This window comes from Molossus molossus, unplaced genomic scaffold (assembly GCF_014108415.1).
Source record: "Molossus molossus isolate mMolMol1 unplaced genomic scaffold, mMolMol1.p scaffold_m16_p_19, whole genome shotgun sequence".
Taxonomy (NCBI): Eukaryota; Metazoa; Chordata; class Mammalia; order Chiroptera; family Molossidae; genus Molossus; species Molossus molossus.
Window position 1 is genome coordinate 2,925,122 of NW_023425354.1, and position 18,128 is coordinate 2,943,249.

The 18,128-nt window shown below is 64.8% G+C and overlaps 2 protein-coding genes across 2 annotated transcripts in view; one reads left to right on the forward strand and one right to left on the reverse strand.

Moving 5' to 3' along the window:
- DNAH17 (dynein axonemal heavy chain 17) overlaps positions 1 to 7,233 on the forward strand; it is a 101,217-nt gene extending 93,984 nt beyond the window's left edge. Inside the window, exons 75-80 of the mRNA XM_036267784.1 lie at positions 2,241 to 2,420; positions 2,701 to 2,883; positions 4,548 to 4,730; positions 4,961 to 5,104; positions 5,754 to 5,979; positions 6,986 to 7,233. Of these exons, the coding sequence (XP_036123677.1) occupies positions 2,241 to 2,420; positions 2,701 to 2,883; positions 4,548 to 4,730; positions 4,961 to 5,104; positions 5,754 to 5,979; positions 6,986 to 7,233 (1,164 nt within the window). The remainder of the gene's footprint in view (positions 1 to 2,240; positions 2,421 to 2,700; positions 2,884 to 4,547; positions 4,731 to 4,960; positions 5,105 to 5,753; positions 5,980 to 6,985) is intronic.
- PGS1 (phosphatidylglycerophosphate synthase 1) overlaps positions 6,433 to 18,128 on the reverse strand; it is a 38,433-nt gene continuing 26,737 nt past the window's right edge. Inside the window, exons 8-10 of the mRNA XM_036267785.1 lie at positions 14,311 to 14,459; positions 10,573 to 10,701; positions 6,433 to 7,078 (exon numbers count right to left, since the gene is read on the reverse strand). Of these exons, the coding sequence (XP_036123678.1) occupies positions 10,582 to 10,701; positions 14,311 to 14,459 (269 nt within the window). The 3' untranslated portion in view covers positions 6,433 to 7,078; positions 10,573 to 10,581. The remainder of the gene's footprint in view (positions 7,079 to 10,572; positions 10,702 to 14,310; positions 14,460 to 18,128) is intronic.

An 18,128-nucleotide genomic window follows, 5' to 3' on the forward strand; every position in this document is an offset into this window, starting at 1 on the left:
CGGAGCCACCAGCCCAGACCCTAAGGCGGTGCCGCGGGCCAGGTCATCTGGGCTGGAATGTTGTCTGTTGCCTGATTCCCGGGGAAACCTGGAGGAAGGCCGGGAGGGCCGCAGGGCAGAAGTCATTTCCGGCACCCGGCACCCCTCGTTCTGCAGATGCTCTTGGGGGAGGGGAAGAGGGCAGCCTGGTGTGCAGGGGGTCCCACGGTGGAGGACGGGTCGGAGCGCCCTGCCCCGCAGCCTCCGCAGCACACTGGTCTCGGGCGCTCGTCCAGGAGGAGCGGTGGCGCGAGACTTCCCGAGACGTTCACTGAGACGGTGCCCACTCTGCGGAGTCCAGCTGTGCCCGGTGCGCCTGAGCGGTGGGGGGGCACCAGGCCCCCGCACGCCCTCTGTCCACGCTCCAGGGAGGCGACGGCCAGCAACTTCAGTGGCCATGTCGCCATGCCCCTCGGCCCCGGACACTGACTTGCTCAGACTCTCCGGGGCAGCCTGGGGACAGGCACTCGAGGTCCCATCTGCAGACGTGTGGACGCCAACTGCACCTGTCCCTGGGGAGGACGGCCCGGAGTCAGCTCGCGGCCGGGGGAGGAGAGCCAGTGGGTGGGACTCCGGGGCTGCTGCTGAGCACGCCCAAGACGGCCAGCAGAGGAAGACGGCTGTCGCCACACGACAATTCAGAGAATATTCACATTCTGACTACACACTCGGGAGACCAAATTAGACAACTGATTAATCAGCACATTCTTTTTTTAATTCTCACCCAAGGATACCCTTTTCCCACTTATTTTCAGAGAGTGGGAGGGGGAGGGAGAGAGACACATCAACTGGTTGCCTCCTGCACAACCCCAACCAGGGCTGGGGACCAAACCGCAACCAAGGTACATGCCCTTGGCCAGAATTGAACCTGCGATTCTGGTCTAACCACTGAGCCAAACCGGCCAGGACTGTGCACATTCTTCCTCAATGACCTTCAATTTGCTAGTATTTGGTAAACAGCGGCCCCAGGCAATCCTCAGGGAGAGGCTGTGCAGGCACAGTGCTGGCTGGCAAGCGCCCTGAGGGCCCGAGGGCCCGTGAGGTCCTGTGAGGTCCCCTGAGGTCCGTGAGGTCCCCTGAGGTCCCGTGAGGTCCGTGAGGTCCCGTGAGGTCCCCTGAGATCCCGTGAGGTCCCCTGAGGTCCCGTGAGGTCCCCTGAGGTCCTGTGAGGGCCGGAGGGCCCATGAGGTCCCCAGAGGTCCTCTGAGGTCCGTGAGCCCCGTGCCCATGCTGCCCAGCACAGGACCTGGCCACCAGCCACATGTGACATGCAGCCAGTCGAAACGGGGGTAAATACACCCTGGCTTTCCAAAGCTTGGCATGTGCGCACACACACACACACGCACACACACAAGACAGAACGTAAGGCGTCTCATTGTGTCTACGCTGATACCTCTGGGCTGAGTGGCTGCCAGAACACCGGCAATGGCCCTAGGCTGCCACTTGCGGCTCCCGGGCCCCTGTTGCCGGTGCCTGGAGCATGGGTGCTGGGGAGCCGACTCCCGGCTCTGCCCGGGAGGCTGCAGGGCACGGGCCATGTTTGGGGACGGGTGACGAGGAGCAGGCACCCCCAGCAGCCGGCAGTCACTTGGCTGGGCTTTGGGACCTGGTGGCCGGCACGAGGTGTCTGCGGGGTCCCACGGCTGCCCAGTGGGGTCTTGGCTCCCTGTGCCCTGGGAGCCCAGGTTGTGGGCAGACGGTGGCCCGGAGCTGACTGCACCTCAGAGGCCTGAGGCCCACGCGGGTGAGAGCTGCCGGGCATTCGGAACACGCCGGGCACTCCGGGCCGGGCACTCCCGGTGGGACCCCGAGGAACACCCGCCACCAGGTCTGAGGAACTGGACTCCATGGCCAGAAAGACTCACGGTGCCCGAGTCACAACCCAGTCGGGGCAGAACAAGGCTGCTCTGCAGAACGTGGACGGGGAGGGGCCGAGGCACAGAGGCCCCATGTCTCAGAGCCTGGGCTACAGGAGCGAGGCCCGGGCAGAGGGGCGAGCTGGGGTCAGCACGCACAGCGGGGAGCAGGCCGAGGGCCAGCGGCCGCCCCAGAGGGGAGCCTCAGGCCTGGTGATGAGGGCAGAGGTGACCCTCCGGGCCTGGTGCACGAGGAAGGGCCGCTCCCAGGAGCTGGCCCCCCGCCGACGCAGACAGAAGGGGCAGCCGCACGCTCCCCTCACGGCCTCCGCCCTCCCACCCCAGGTGCCCTGGGACGACCTCCGCTACCTTTTCGGCGAAATCATGTACGGCGGCCACATCACGGACGACTGGGACCGCCGGCTGTGCAGGACCTACCTGATGGAATACATCCGGCCGGAGATGCTGGAGGGGGAGATCCACCTGGCCCCGGGGTTCCAGATCCCCCCCAACCTGGACTACAAGGTGAGCAGCTTCCCCAGGGACGAGCCGCGGACGGAGCACCAGCTCCCTGTGATGCGGCGACAGGACGGAGTATCGCTGAGCAAGACGCCAGGGAGCCAGACGAGAGTTTGAAATGCAGCCTCGGGGGAGGGGAGGGGAGCGGGGGAGCCAAGAAGGGGCGCCCAGGAAGGGGTTGGGGCACTGGGTGTGCAGAGGGCGAGACCTGGGCAGAGCCCTCTGGCAAGGTCCCAGCCCACACCGCTGTGGCCTGGCGGCCTGCTGACCCACCGCCCCTTCTCAGGGTTACCACGAGTACATCAACGAGAACCTGCCCCCCGAGAGCCCCTACCTGTACGGCCTGCACCCCAACGCAGAGATCGGCTTCTTGACGGTCACCTCGGAGAAGCTGTTCCGCACCGTCCTGGAGATGCAGCCCAAGGAGACGGACTCGGGAGCAGGCACCGGGGTGTCTCGTGAAGAGAAGGTAGGCGCCTTGTGATCCACCCGTCAGTGAAGGGCAGGGCCCAGAACCTGGGGCCACCAAGTGAGCCCCTTGGAACCTGTCAGCAACCACACGTGGGTCCCAGCCCAGACCTCGGAATCAGAAACTCCGGGTGGACCCTGAAAGCTGTTCACAGGCCCCAGGGGCGCCGGAGCCGGCTCACGGGCCGAGGGAGGGGCAGGGGCCCTCGGGTGGTCGGACAGGCTCCCGGCAGCCTCCGGGGTTCACGGCCGTCCCCACCGCGCCCTCTGCACACGGAGCCGGCAGGAGGCCCTGGGCAGGGGCCTTACAGGACAGTCCCTCCAGAGCAGCTCGGACGAGGGCCGTGGCTGACCCGTGAGCACCCACAGCAGCGGAAACGCCCAAGGGGGTGAGGGCATTCAGTCCACTCTCACGTGGCCGGTCACCTCTGCCAGTGAGAAGCCTTCGCGCCTTCGCACCCCGTCTGTCTTCTGGACGAGTCTGTTAAACCAGCTGAGGCCCTGGCCGGTGCGGCTCAGCGGTTAGAGCGCCGGCCCGCGGTGCAGAGTCCCGGGTTCGGTGCCCGCTAAGGGCACGTGCCTCGCTTGCAGTTTGTCCCCGGCCCTGGTCGGTTGTGCGGGTGGCAGCCACTCGATGTGTCCCTTTCATGTCAATATTTCTCTCTCTCCCTCCCACTCTGTCTGAATATAAACGCAAACATGTCCTCTGGTGAGGAGAAAAAAAATAAATAAAAACCAGCTAAGTAGCCCAGTCGGTGTGGCTCAGTGGACTGTCATCCCAGGGACTGAGAGGTCCCGGTTTGATTCCTGGTCAGGGCACGTGCCCGGGTTGTGGGCTCCATCCCCAGTGGAGGGCGTGCAGGAGGCGGGTGATGATCGATATTTCTCTCTCACATCGATGTTTCTCTCTCACATCGATGTTTCTCTCTCTCCCTAAAAAAGCAATAAAAATATTTTTAAAAATAAAAATGAAACCTGCCCTGGCCGGTTTGGCTCAGCGGTTAGAGCGTCGACCTGCGGTCCGGAGAGACCCGGGTTCGGTTCCCGCTAAGGGCACGTACCTCGGTTGCAGTTTGTCCCCGGCCCTGGTTGGTCGTGCGGGTGGCAGCCACTCGATGTGTCCCTTCACGTCGATGTTTCTCTCTCTCTCTCCCTTCCTCTCTCTCCCTCCCACTCTATCTGTACAAAAAATGGAAAAATATCCTCGGGTGAGGATAAAAAAAATAAAAATAAAAATGAAACCAGCTAAGTAGTGGGCTTCCCAGCAAACTGACCAAACCCTCGATGGGAAGACCCTCGGTGCCACCCAGCCCCGTGACTGGTTTCCTGGTCTGATGACTGAAACCAGAAGTCTGCTGACGGGCAGGCCTTGCGCCTGCCCGCGTGTGGGCCGGTCCCCACAGGGTCCCTGCAGGGCATCGACAGAGGACGGAGGGTGACCCACAGCGGGACGAAGCGGGTGCCTGTCTGAGGTGCCAAGCTAGGGCGGTGCCCCCGACCACAGCCACGGCCTGGACGAGGGGGCCGGGGCCCTCAGAGCCCGGGGCCAAGGCTCTTCCCCGTGTCGGGTGTGGTCCAGGTTTCCCGGCCCCCCACTGTCCCTGCTCCCGACCCGGGGCTGAGTGGGGCGGGCGCAGGGGCGCTGACGGGGCGCCTGACCCCCAGGTGAAGGCCGTGCTGGACGAGACCCTGGAGAAGACCCCGGAGATGTTCAACATGACCGAGATCATGGCCAAGGCGGCCGAGAAGACGCCCTACGTGGTGGTGGCCTTCCAGGAGTGTGAGCGCATGAACATCCTGACCAACGAGATGCGCCGTTCCCTCAAGGAGCTGAGCCTGGGGCTGAAGGTGAGGGCCCGCGGGGGCTGGGCCCGGGCCGGGAAGCGGGCACCGGCTGACGCACCCCCCGCTGCAGAACCCCCATCGGGCCACTGGGTGCCCAGAGCAGGCCGCGGCGGTCACCCAGGCTGTCCCTGGCGGGAGTGTGGCTGCCGCAGGCACCTGCAGAGGCGCCGGTGAAACCACTGTCACTCACGGCCGCTGCCCTCCTGCCTGCCCCGTGTCCGTCTGTCCTGCAGGGGGAACTGACCATCACGCCGGACATGGAAGACCTGTCCACGGCGCTGTTCTACGACACCGTGCCCGACACGTGGGTGGTGCGGGCCTACCCCTCCATGATGGGCCTGGCGGCCTGGTTCGCCGACCTGCTGCTCCGCATCAGGGTGAGGGCCGCACTCCGGGCCTCGGCCGTCGCCGAGCCCGTGGGAATGTGGCTTCGAGAGGGAGCGTGTCCCCCCCAGAGGTCTGGAGGTCCCGCTGGCCTGGTCCACACCCCACAGGTGCCCGAGAAATGCAGGCCCCTCCTCCAAAGAAAAGGAGGAGCCTGAGGCGGAAGCAGTTCCGGCTCTCGCAACGGGGCGGAAGGGGGCTCAGAAGGCCCAGCGGCAGCCCAGGCCCAGGAGGAGCTGCTGTCTTACACTCTTTGGGTTCTCAAATCCTCCCCAAATGTTCAGCCCACCTCTTTCCCTCCCATTTAAAATGGAGCTAGACATGCCCTGGCTGGTGTGGTCAGTGGTTAGAGTGTCGGCCTGAGGACCAGAGCCATGGGTTCCACTCCCCGTCGAGGGCACATGCCTTGGTTTTGGCTGGGGCCCTGGCCCTGGCCGGGCTGTGCGGGAGGCAACTAGCCGATGTGCCTCCCACGAGGCAACTAGCCGATGTGCCTCCCACATGGCTCCCTCCCCTCCCACTCTTTCTGATGATTAAAATAATAGTTAGTGAACCGGGGCCAGACAGGGAAGCCCGCCCGCCGGCGGTGGCCTGGCCCTCGGCCCGGTGGCCCTGGCCCTGCTGAGGCCAGTCGTCCCACAGGAGCTGGAGGCCTGGACCACGGACTTCGCGCTGCCCACCACCGTGTGGCTGGCCGGCTTCTTCAACCCCCAGTCCTTCCTCACGGCCATCATGCAGTCCACGGCCAGGAAGAACGAGTGGCCGCTGGACAAGATGTGTCTGTCCGTGGAGGTGACCAAGAAGATCAGGGAGGACGTGACGGCCCCACCCCGCGAGGGCTCCTTCGTGTACGGGCTCTTCATGGAAGGTAGGGGCGCCGGCCGCGTGCCTCCAGACTGGCCCTGGCCCACGGGCTGCGCCCTGGGGGAGGGGACAGGCGTCCAGTGGCCCTGAGGCTCAAAGCTCAGAACACAGCAGACGGACGGGGCTCTGAGAAGGTGCTCAGCCGGGTCTGCAGGGGACGGACGGCGCCAGGCAGCCGGCAGGCTCACCTCACCTGAGCACCTGTTCCAAGCCCTCCCGGCCTGGGGCAGGGAGCCCGGGACAGATGTGCACTTGGCAGGTGAGGGGGGGCCAGGAGCCCCTCGGCCACCACTCCTGTCCCAGGCTCACCCCTCTGAGCTGCTGCTGCCCAGGCACAGGTTCCCAGGAAAGGCAGTCCCGGCTGCCCCTCTCCCAGCGAGTGCCCGGCCGCCCGAGGGGCCAGACGTGCCGCAGGATGGGAGAGAGGCCCCCACACATCACTGTCCTGCTCCGGGCGGCCGCACAGGACCGTCGGGCCAGCCATCGCCTCAGCCCCACTCTGAGCTGAGCCCACTCCCGGCCACTTCCACCTGTCCTACTCAGCGAGGGCATCGCCCTCCTGTGAGGGGCCCACTCCCACATCAGCACACACCAGCACAGCAGGTCACCTCCATGTTTATTTTGGAATTACAGACAGGAAACAGAAACGTCACTAACTAGGGCAGAAGTAACAGCAGCCGTTCAGGGACAGCCCGTGTGTGTACGATCACACTGCGTGTGCACACGGGACAGCCGGCGCGGGGGCCAGGGCACCGGTCCCTTGGCTGGAGCGATGGGTGTGTGGAGACGGGCAGCAGGCGAGTTCTGGGACACCGCCCCTGAACAGCGGGCCGCGCAGAGCCGAGCTGTGCCCGGTGACCGAGGGGCACGGGCCATCACACAGCCCCGATGGCATCCCGTCCACAGTCCGTCTGGGCCGTGCACCGGGGGCGCAGCCAGGCGGGGTGGCGGACGCAGGGCCAGGCCTCTCCTTCCGGCCTCCCTCCCTCACTGTGGCGCTGTCCCCACAGGAGCTCGCTGGGACACCCAGACCGGAGTCATCGCTGAAGCGCGGCTGAAGGAGCTGACGCCAGCCATGCCCGTCATCTTCATCAAGGCCATCCCTGTGGACCGCATGGAGACCAAGAACATATATGAGTGTCCCGTGTACAAGACACGCATCCGTGGCCCCACCTACGTCTGGACCTTCAACCTGAAGACCAAGGAGAAGGCGTCCAAGTGGGTGCTGGCGGCCGTGGCGCTCCTGCTGCAGGCGTAGCGGGCAGGCCCACCTCTGGCCGGGTTGTGGGACAGGAGCCGAGGTGCTTCTGTGCTAAGCGATCAGGGCCCATTCAAGCCGTGCGGGGCCCAGCCAGGCGTGGAGGGCAGCGCGGGGTGCGGGCGCATTAAACCTGCAGCCAGAGCCGTGCCTGTCCGAGTCACCTGTGCCCGCCTGTCCCCTGCGCCAGCCTGTCTGCATCTGGTGGCCACCAGGGCCTGGGATGAGCCCCAGGAACCAAATCCCCCAAGTCCTGACTCCCCGGACAGCCAGGCGGGTGGTTCTTCCCACCAGCATCACGGAGGGTCAGGGTGTGACAGCCACAGGCCTCGGCCTGACACCATGCCAGTGCCCGGCTGAGGGGACAGGGCGTCCCTCAAACAGGAGCTGCTGCCTCCCCAGTCCCCTAAAGCACTGTCCTCCTCGGGACGAGCGCCTCCCGGTCACGGCAATGCCCCCACACGCAGAGGCACATCTCCAGGCCACACCTCCCGCACTTGCGGGGACAGGACGCAGGGAGCAGGCTCCGGGGCCAGCCCAGCGGTGTGTCCAGGGAGGCACAAGCTTCCAGCGCCCACAGCTCTCTCTACCTCTGGCAGCGCTGCTGTTGCCTCCCAGTCCCCTGCGCTCCGTGGGTCTGCCCCAGCCTGACATGCAGCCTGGGGCAAGCAGGGCGGGTCCAGGGCTGGTCCGATCCTGCCCTACACAGCCAAGGCCGCTGCTCGGCAGCCAAGAGGCCCCGACTTCCCTGCTCCGATCTGTGCTCCCGGGGATGAGAGACCCTGGACAAGCCCTGGGCCTCTGTCCAGGCCCCTGAGCGCCAGGGAAAGGCTAGGGACCACGGCAGCCCGCGGGGAGGGGCAGTCCGCAGCACACGCCCCTGCACCGGCCGCCAGAGCACCTGCTCCTGAGCCGAGCACGGGGAGGGGGGAGAGCAGCCCAGTGGCCGCCTCTCTGCACTCTGTGGGCTCCCGCCCTGCGGTGCTGACCCTGGGGGTGCCCTGGGACAGACCTGGCTGAGACCTGCAGCCGGGCGGACTGGTAGGAGGGCGATTCTATCTGCCACCGGGGTCCCAGCAGAGCGAAGCCAGCCCGCGGCACCGGTGCGACTCAGCGGCCCAGCTGACGCAGGCGGCCGGCTCCACTGGGGGCTGGCTAGGGCAGGGGGACGCACACGGGGGGCCCACAGGCTGGCACCTTGACGTTGTTAGGCCTAGAAACAGAGTAATGGCAGCCCCTAGGGGTATCCGTCCATGTTCTAAGTTCTACTCGATCTGGCAGTTCAGTAAAAACTCTTCTCCGAGTATCTCAGCCAAACGAAGAGGTCCTAGTAGCCCTAATTCTGAGGCTGATAATTCACAACAATCCTGGGTCCTGGTGGGGCTGGCACGAGGGAGAAAGAAAGCATCCCTCAACGCCCCCTCCCTGGGGCTGAGGACGGGGTCGCTGCAGCCCTTCATTGCAGGCTGCAGGGGACAGGAGGGCCGCTTCAGTCCTCAGCGACACCACCAAATGGGACGGCCCCCCAAGTTTGCCTTCAGAGCCAGAAGTGGTGATTTATTCCCACTACACATTGTGGGAGCTGATGAAATTATCTCCAGACTTCCTGACAGACGCTTTGCCTCTGGGTGCCCCGCCTGGCCTCTGGGTGCCCCCGCCCGGCCTCTGGGTGCCCCCGCCCGGCCTCTGGGTCCCCCGGCGGCAGGAAGACGAGGACGGGCACACCTGTGCACACCTGTAAGCTCCTCCTGCCCCTCTGTGCCCGGCGGGCAGCCAGGGCCGAGGGCTGGGGAGACTGCCGGGACCCCCCCGAAGGTCACTGGCAGAGACAGAGGGGCGGCAGCAGAGGGCAGGCAGGAACTGCTCAAGGGGCCGTGGCTGGTTTGCTCGGGTCCCGCAGAGCCTGGAGGCACGTGAGCACTGTTTACCGAAAGCCTCTCCAGACAGAAGCCCAGGGCCTGCACATTCCTTCGGCTTCTCCGGCCTAACTTCCCGCAGGACAACTCAACTCGCCGGAAGGCCGACAGTGTTCAGGCCCGGCTGTGCGGCCCGGCTGTGCGGCCCCGGCCAGGGCCCTGCAGGCTGCCTGGCCCGGGGGAGGCTGACGAGCCTGTGCAGGCTTGTCCAGGGCCCGGCGTTCCTGGCCGTGAGAGGGAGACTGAGCGGCTGCCCGGCAGGCCCAGCCCAATCTCGCCCCGAGGTGTGGAGAGCAGGCAGCGAGCCTGAAGCCTGTCCCCGGAAACCCGGGAGGACACCTGGCCTTTTATAAATGCCCGGCAGGCGACAGGGCGACAGAAACGCTTTCAGTGAATCCAGTAAAAATGAGGTTCATCCTTCAGCAGATAAGCTTCAAGGGAGAAATGAGGGAGACCAAAGGTCGGACCTGGGCACCACGCCCAGGCAGGGTGTGGCTGTGCCTGAACGCTGAGTGGAAGGCAGCAAGAAATTCAAACAAAATAAAAAATGCAGGTGGCTGGGCCTGGGAACACCCTTCTGGGTGTCTGATGGCAGAGGGCTCTTGCTAACGTCTCACTCAGCTACGATGTCGGTAACGTGTGGGGTTTGCAAGTCTGCACGTTTCAGGGCCCCCGGGCCCACGCTGTGAACACAAGTGCCACACTGAGAAGCACAGCCCTTCACTCTCCTCTCTGACTTGCTCACTCCCGAAGCCCAAAGCCCGACACCCCGCCAGCCCCAGTGTGGCCAGGACAAGTGGGGCCCAGGAGGCGGACCCCACATGGACCATCTGGGGGCGAGGTCGGGTCTGAAGGGAGCTGGAACCCAGAGGGTCACTGGGGACAGGCCCCACCCTGAGGTCAGCACCCTGGTGGGCCCCGCAGCTAACGGTGGCTCCTCCTGGTGGGTGGAGCGTGTCCTGTGGCCGGCTGCCGGCACAGAGAGCATCACGCCTCGGCAGGAGCCCGTCACAGCTCAGGAGACGCAGCCGCGGCCGGAGGTCTGGCTCTGCGATCGGACCCTGGTCCCGGCCCCAGGGCAGCCAGAACCTCCCGGGGCAGGGCGCTTCCTCCGCCCGCTCCCTCTGCCCGAAACCACGCGCTCAGCTTCGAGGAGGGGAACAGAGTGCACCCGTGTCCCCACGGTCACTAGGACCCTGCCCGTGATGCCACTGCTGGCCTGGGACTCGGCGGAGGGGAGGGGACAGGGCTGCCTCACTGAGCATCAGGCGAACAATGGTGATAACCGTCCGTGACCCGAGACACGTGTATGTAACCAGCGAACAGATGGAGCCCTGGGGCTTCTGCGGGAGGCGGGAACCCCAGGCTGGGGCAGAAGGGCCCCCAGGGACCCGGGAGCCGTGCGGTCAGCACGAGACAGCACCTGTCGTCCTCAGAAGAAGTTCTTAATCAGGGGCGTCACCATCTTCACCCACAGCTGCACGTGCCGACTCGGCTGCTCGAAGGTGGCGGAGGACACCACACCTGACCTCAGGTAGAGCCGCCCCTGCTCCTAGGAGGAGGACAGACAGGAGTTAGGTCTCCTCCCGCACCAGGGGCGCGGCTGCAGCTCCCCCTAAAACACTCCCAGAGCAGCTCAGCAGCCGTGCTCCTCTGGGGACCGAGGCGCACGGACGCCATCCGGAGTTGAAGCAACATGGCTGGTGGGAAAAGTACTTAAAAGTTCACTCTCGCCAACAGATACTGCCCACTGAGGATTCTTTTTTCTTTTCTTTTTTTATCCTCACCCGAGGACATTTTTTTCCATTTTTTTGTTCAGATAGAGTGGGAGGGAGAGAGAGAGAGAGAAACATCAATGTGAAAGGGACACATCGAGTGGCTGCCACCCACATGACCCAACCAGGGCCGGGCACAAACTGCAACCGAGGTACGTGCCCTTAGCGGGAACCGAACCCGGGTCTCTCTGGACTGCAGGCGGACGCTCCAACCGCTGAGCCAAACCGGCCAGGGCTGAGGATTATTTTCAAATGAAACGTTACTCTTCTTCCCTCAAACTGGTGAGAACGTCACAGCACATCAGCCGGTGCCGACGCCGGCGGGCAGGGCTCCGCGCACAGCCAAGCGGGGAGACTCCGTGGAGACCGCTGGCGGCGGGTCCCAGCCCTGGGAAGAGCCCCTGCAGGACTTGACCCACAGGAGAGTCCACACCGAGGGCAGACAGAGGCCTTCACGCAGCGGCATTCAGAACGAGGACCTGGACACCACCTAAGTGTCTGAGGACCATTAAACATAGCAAACCTGGGGACAAACCAGCTCTCTCCATGTGGTGGCATGTTCTAGAACATTCATCTGGTAACACGGGAAAGTGCACAACATACAGGCAGAAGACGCTGCGTATGAAACGATACCACCTCACCGCCCCGTGCGCTTCCGCAGGGGCCTCCGCGCCCCGTGTGCTTCCGCAGGGGCCTCGCGCCCCTTGGCTCTCAGCTGCCCACCACCCCACTCCCAGGGGGCCCCAGCAGCCCCAGCGATGAAGATGCCCTGCCCGCTGCGGGACCAGCAGCACCACAGAGAACACTGCTGGGGAGTGGGGTGCTCTTCCTTGGGGGCAGGAACGAAGGCCCGACCTGGCAGGCTCCTCTGACCCTGCAGAGCAGGTGCATCTGCCCACAGCGCCCCCGCCTGGGCCGGGACCTCTGCATGCTTCCTGCCGGCTCCTCTGGCCCGGAACCAGCACTCTTGGGCCTGGGTCCCCACGGCCCCTGGATCTGGGCGGACTTTCCTGTCCCAGCTGATCCTTAGGTCCCGGATGCAGCTGCAAGGGACCCGAACCCTGGCTGGTGTGCCTGACAGACAAGCCAGCTGTGGTCTCGGGGTCCGGTGTGCGAGGCCCCACAGACCGACTCCAGTTTTGTGTTTTCAATGACTGTGCAGCCGATGTTTCAATTAAATTACCAGAAACACTTGGGTTTCCTCCGAGACTCCACAACAGGGCTGGAGAAGGAAGTCAGCTGATCAAGGTCACAATGCTATTCGAGGGCGTTTTTCTGGGGTCACAACTGGTAAGCCGTGTTCTCTGAACAAAACCAGGAAGCTTTCAGTCTTTATTGTATGTACTGAGTGAAGGGAGGGACCTCGACTCTGATAAAAATATCTTCCATTCCTGGTGTCCAGTGTGACCCCCACGGGGCCCTTCCCGCACCCCACGGAGAGCTCCAGAGGTGCCCCTGGGAGCAGGCCCCGCCGCGGGCTTTTAGGGACTTTCTGGGCTGTGCAGAGGCTGTGGCTCGGCAGTCCCGGGACCAGGCATCCGAGGGGACGGGCCTTCCAGGACGGCTGCAGTCCCGGATACAAGCACAAGGGGGCGCCCCTTGGAAACACGTTTCTGCCGTTAGGGTGCCTCTTGAACTGAGGGCCACAGTAGCATGGTCCCACCCCCCAACTGAAAGCCCCGGGGAGTCAGGTTTGGGAAGAAAATATCCAAAGTATGTCACTTGGGAAAGCAGCTCCTGACCACAACCGGCCAGCTTTTCCCGAGAACCAGGATGTGGGTTCAGTCTCGACTCAGGAAGTGGGAGTGAGGAGCCAGAACCAGAACCCCCGGGGCACAGGCCTGGGGGTCGTGCTCCCCAAAACCAGCCGAGGTCGACAGAGACCTCGTCTTGGCCCGAGGCCAATGCACACTCGTGACTGCTGTCGGGAGAAGCGCCGAGATCCAGCACCTGTGGAAGCCGCTCTGCACGGCCACGGCCACGGCCACGGCCACGGCAGGAGTCCTGGGTGGACGGCTGCAGGCCGGGCCCTCGGGGCCTGGTTGTGGGGGCTTCCTCGAGTCATTTGCTGGAAGCCTCCCTGCAGCCAGAAACCTGCTGAGCAGACCAGATTCTCGCTGGCCACCCAGAGCATGACCGCTGCCACTTCCTCTCGCCCTGGTCGCGGAGCCCTTCCCGGCACCCAGGCCCCACTAGTCAGACGAGATTCCCAGATCGCAGGAGGCAAGTCCCAGGGAGCAAGGCCGAGGCCGTTTCCTCCCGGCAACAAAGGCTCCAACGGTTTCGCAACAGTAATTCCCAAACACTGGGGAATAGGAGCTTCACCGAGTGAGTCTCGGCAGCTCTGGGGCTGGCCCGCGGCAGTGGAGTCTGCACTCCCACTCGGGGGGCCTGCACCTTCCACAGAGGCGTGAACAAGGCACTGCCCAGGGGCAGACACGAGGCCCTGTGCTCACGCTCCCCGGCTCAGCACCTGGGGGTGGGCGGTGGGTTGCTGGCCAGCCAGCAGCATGGGCCTCGGGGTCCCCAAGCCCATAACTCCCCAGCCCAAGCTCAGGAGAACTTCCAAATGGCTAAGAGCACAGACCGACCAGAGGCTACGGGAAGTCTCACCACCCTCGCTCGATCGCCCGCTCACACCTGCGTGCTGAGCCGGCCAGAGCCGACCAGGCTGCCAGCCCCGCTGCCCCTCGCAGGAAGAATGCTCCTCCCCTCACGGCTGTTACAGCTGTGGGCAAGGGGGAGACCACCCGGGGCTCCAGACCCAGCCCCCCAGGAAGGACACGGCGTCAGGCACGCACCCACCACCCCAGCATGGCTGGGGGCAGTTTTCCGTGGCCGCTCAGGCCGCCTCCAGGCCCTGCCCCTGGCCTGGCGCACCTCCAGGCCCTCCACCCTCCACCAGTCCAAGCCAGACCACCGCCAAGTGGAACGATTCGGAGGGAAAATAAACGGACTCCAAACCCTCCGTGCAAAAGGCCTGACTCAAGGTCACAGGACCTGTGAGCGGGACTGTCAGAGTGCAGGGATCACAGCCCCGGGGCCGCTGCACCGCACTCCAGGTCTCTGCAAGGACACGCCCCCTGTGTGCCCCTGGCCAGGGCCACCCTCCTCCTGCCTCTCCTTCCCCTCTCCCTGGGAGGCTGCCAGGGGCTGGCACTTGGAGGCAGTGGGACGGCACGGCCCTGTCCCATCCAGCAGCACTGGCTGCCCTGGCCGCAGGGTTTTCTCAGCGCCCGCACGCCCGCCGCTGGTGACGGGCAGGAACCCGGTGCTTTCTCACTGCTCAGCGCCCAGAGGAACACAGCTCTCAGGGAACCAGTGACATGACAGGGCTGAGCGCCCGACACCTCCACTCACCCCGGGAAACCCGCCTGCCGACCCACCTGGTGAAGTTGCTGCTGCAGGGCCTGGCTCTCTGTCACAATGGCGATCTGGGCCTCCAGGTCCCGGTGGACTGACCTGTACCCAAAATTAGGAGAGCCAATCAGCGTGAGACAGGGCAGGCTGCTCCCCGCCAGGTACAGCCAGAGGCCTGCAGGGAAAAGGAAACGAGCAGACAGAGTGAGCACCGTGGCGAGGCTGCGCCTCGTGTCAGCCTGAGAGAGCAGCAGACCGCCCTGGGCCGGGACAGGCTGCGCCTCGCGTCAGCCTGAGAGAGCAGCAGACCGCCCTGGGCCGGGACAGGCTGCGCCTCGTGTCAGCCTGAGAGAGCAGCAGACCGCCCTGGGCCGGGACAGGCTGCGCCTCGTGTCAGCCTGAGAGAGCAGCAGACCGCCCTGGGCCGGGACAGGCTGCGGGCTGTGGGCGCGTGCCCAGGCCTGCCCCCCGCCCAGTCCCAGCACTGCCGGGAGCTGCGGGGCTCAGGGCCGCGGGCAGCCTGCTGCACCCCAGGGGCTTGCTGGGATAGCCCTGTCCTCTCGGCCGCACTGCACCCTGCGGCCTCTCCCCAAGCCTGACGACAGGTGGTCTCAGAGGGCACCTGATGCCCAGGCACAGGCTCTGCTCTTGCACCACATCCCACCAGGGCCTCTCCCGGAGCCAAGCCCAGAGCCCTGCTCTCCGACGGCCTGCGCCGCAGCCCACCGCGGGGACTCAGCCCGCGAGCACCAAGGCGAAGAATCCACGCGGTGCTGACTGGCAGGTGAGGGGACGGCAGACGGGCCGTCAGGGTGACAGAGGTGTGAGGTAAGAACAGGTCACCCCATTCTGCATTCACCTAAGGACCAGTGGGGCCTTCCCTCGAGGGACACAACTCCCTCCATGTGCTGCCACAGACAGGGAGCTGAAGGGCACCAGATGCGAGTCCCCGCGGGGGCTCAGGGACTTGCAGGCCAGGCAGCAGAGCCCACTAGCGGCAGTGGAGAGAGCTGAGGAGGCCCTGCGAGGGGGCCCCGCCCAGAGAACACCGCTTCCCCTTTTCCCTGAAAACGAGCCGACTGACGCTCCACTCGGAGGTGCCGTCACAAAGCACGCAGCCATGCGCGTGGGCTGCTGCCCTCCGGGCCTTGCAGTCTGACTGCGTACACGGTGACAGCCTGGAGTGAAGGCGCTGGTTCTCCCAGAACCTGCGGTGCCACGTGAACAGTGCCGGCGGGCCCCTGCTCCGCACCCCGTCCCCCACTCTGCCTCTCCCCGAGCCTGGCCCCTCAGAGCTCGTCCTGAAAGGCTCTTCCTGCAGCCGCCACAGCCAAGGCTGCCCTGCGTTTCCTTCCTCCTCTGGGAGCCCCGTCTTCTCCACGCCGCGCCCTCCCCAGTGCCAAGGACACTTAGCCCGGGAAACCCAGCCTAAGTCAGAGGGACGAGCCGTAGGATCCTGTGCAGGCTCCCCTGCACACTGGCCTCGGTCCCTCCCTGCCAGCATGACCTTTCAAAGGCCCATGGCCACGCACGATCATCACGAGTGGTCAACAACATGAAACACACACCGCACTCCTGAAATAGAAGCCATTTCCTCACTCGGGGCAAGAGCACTTCCAAGAACATCTTGGGTAAGAGATGACGATGCTCGGCGGCCTCTTCCTGTAATGTGCTTGACCCTCCACACGCACGCACACGCACACGCACACGCAGGGGACCTCAACAAAGTTGCTTGCCTGTGTGCGTCGCTCCATCGACTGTCCCACCCCCAGGCCACTGCCGTGTCGCAACCATGTGACTACCGCACCTGTGCTGGAGACCTCAGGTGGCCAGGCTGGCCCTGGACTCTGCACGGGCGGCCCAGCGGTCCAGCAGAAGGCTGGCTTGTCCTCTGCACCCACAGGCTCAGACTCCGCCCATCACCCACAAACCCGGGAGCTGGGAGGGACAGGTGCCGAGACACAGGTCTCTTCCAGCCTCAGAAGAGAAGGCCAGAGCCCTGGCCACCTGCCACCACTGTCCCAGCTCTTCTGACACCAAGAGCAGCCCCTCAGCACACTGGGTCCACCTGGTGCCACCTGCCAGCCAGCTCCCCCGAGCCTGCACCGACAGGGGCTGTGAGGGACAGGGAGAGGGAGGTCCATGCCCACATGGGTGACAGCTGGTGTGACATGGCCACTCTGACTGCCCATCCAGCGCTCCTAGACCACAGGGTCCAGTGGGGACAGTTGAAGGGCCTGGTCCTATGGGTACTTCTAACTGGTAAAATCTGCATAAAACCATCCCTCCCTCGCAAGGCAGCCTAGGGCACAGCCATGAAGGCAGACAGCCCGTCACCTGCCCACCCAAGGACCCCACGTGTCCTCTGCTTCTCAGCCTGATTCCATTGTTCTCATTACCAACCCCACAAAGATGCTGTTTCAGACCTGTCTTTCCTAACTGCCACCCCCCAAACGAAATTATTGCGGTTACACTATCTGTGCACTGTGCACGTACACCTTGCTCACTGTGTGTACACCTTGCACATGTGCACGCACACCTTGTTAGAGAAGACCGCCACGGCATCCCAGTGCCAATCCTGAGAACTTGGGAAGGCGTAATACACCCCAACTTTCTGTCTCCTCTCCTGCTGCAGCTGCCTCCCTGGCCCAGGCTGCACCTCAGGTGAGCACTGGGGATTAGTCACCCCACTGCCACGCTGGGGAGCCTGCGACCACCCTCCAACTCTCCTGGAGTCTAGCTTCACTGCAGTCTTTCTCCCTCAGAAGAAGATCGGGACCTAAGGGGGCCACGGGTGGCCTCACAGCGCCCTGGGCCTGGAGCAAGGTCCTTGGTGAGCAAAGCTGGCCGGGCAGTAGCACCCAGACCACGGCCCGGGTGAGGAGCGCAGGGTAACTTCAGACAGACTCACTGCCAGGAAGCAGGACACTTCCCTGCCGGCCAGAAACCTGTTATCGGGCGGGCTCCTCACCCTGGCCTGACCTTTGGCTCCACAGCGCGGCGGTTCCAGGAACCACCAGACGAGGGAGAGGCCGGGTGCACCGCAGCACCGGATGGAGGATGACGCACTGGAGTCCCGAGACTCCTGCTCCCAGCTCTGGACCAGCCGGCCTGCGGCTTCAGAGGGGCACCTGCTTTGGCCCCGCCCGCACCTACACGCCGCCTCCACAGGGCCCTGCCTCACCCTGAGGGGGGACCAGAGGACCCAAAGGCTCCCCACAGCACTTACCCCATGGCCCCAGCCACCACCACCCCCGCCACACCCTGGCACTGATTTTCAGGTCTCAGGCCTCACATTTCTGTTCCCTCGATGTCACCTCCCCAGACAGGCCCTCCTCGGCCCCACACCTCACAGAACCCCGTCAGCCTGGATCCCTTCTCCTGCTCTGTCCTCTCTGTGACCTTTCCCATGACCTGACGTTATATTTGAACAGGTTCGTCTGCTTATTATCTGCCTCTTGGGAAACCAGAAGTGTCAGGAGGGCGGGCAGGCAGTCTGTCTGTCCCGAGCGGCCCGGCCCCCAGCCTGGAATCGGGAGCATAACTACCAAGGCTGTGGCAGAAGCTCCCGGGGGCGGGGGCGGGGGCGGGGGCAGGGCTGCCACTCCCACAGCGCTCCCACAGCACTGGGCAGGGCGCTGGGGGGCACCGACCCCTGCAGGAGCAGAGGCCGAAGACGCGTGTCCTCTCAGGCAGACCAGCTGTGCTGGCGCCAGGGCCCAAAGTGGGTGCAGGCTTGTCTCAGGTACGCGGCCCGTGCCCCGCCCCGAGCACACCTGCAGGCTCCCAGCTGGGCCGTACCCCGGGTGTGCCAGGCAAACACGGTGGAGCTGCCCAGCTCTCA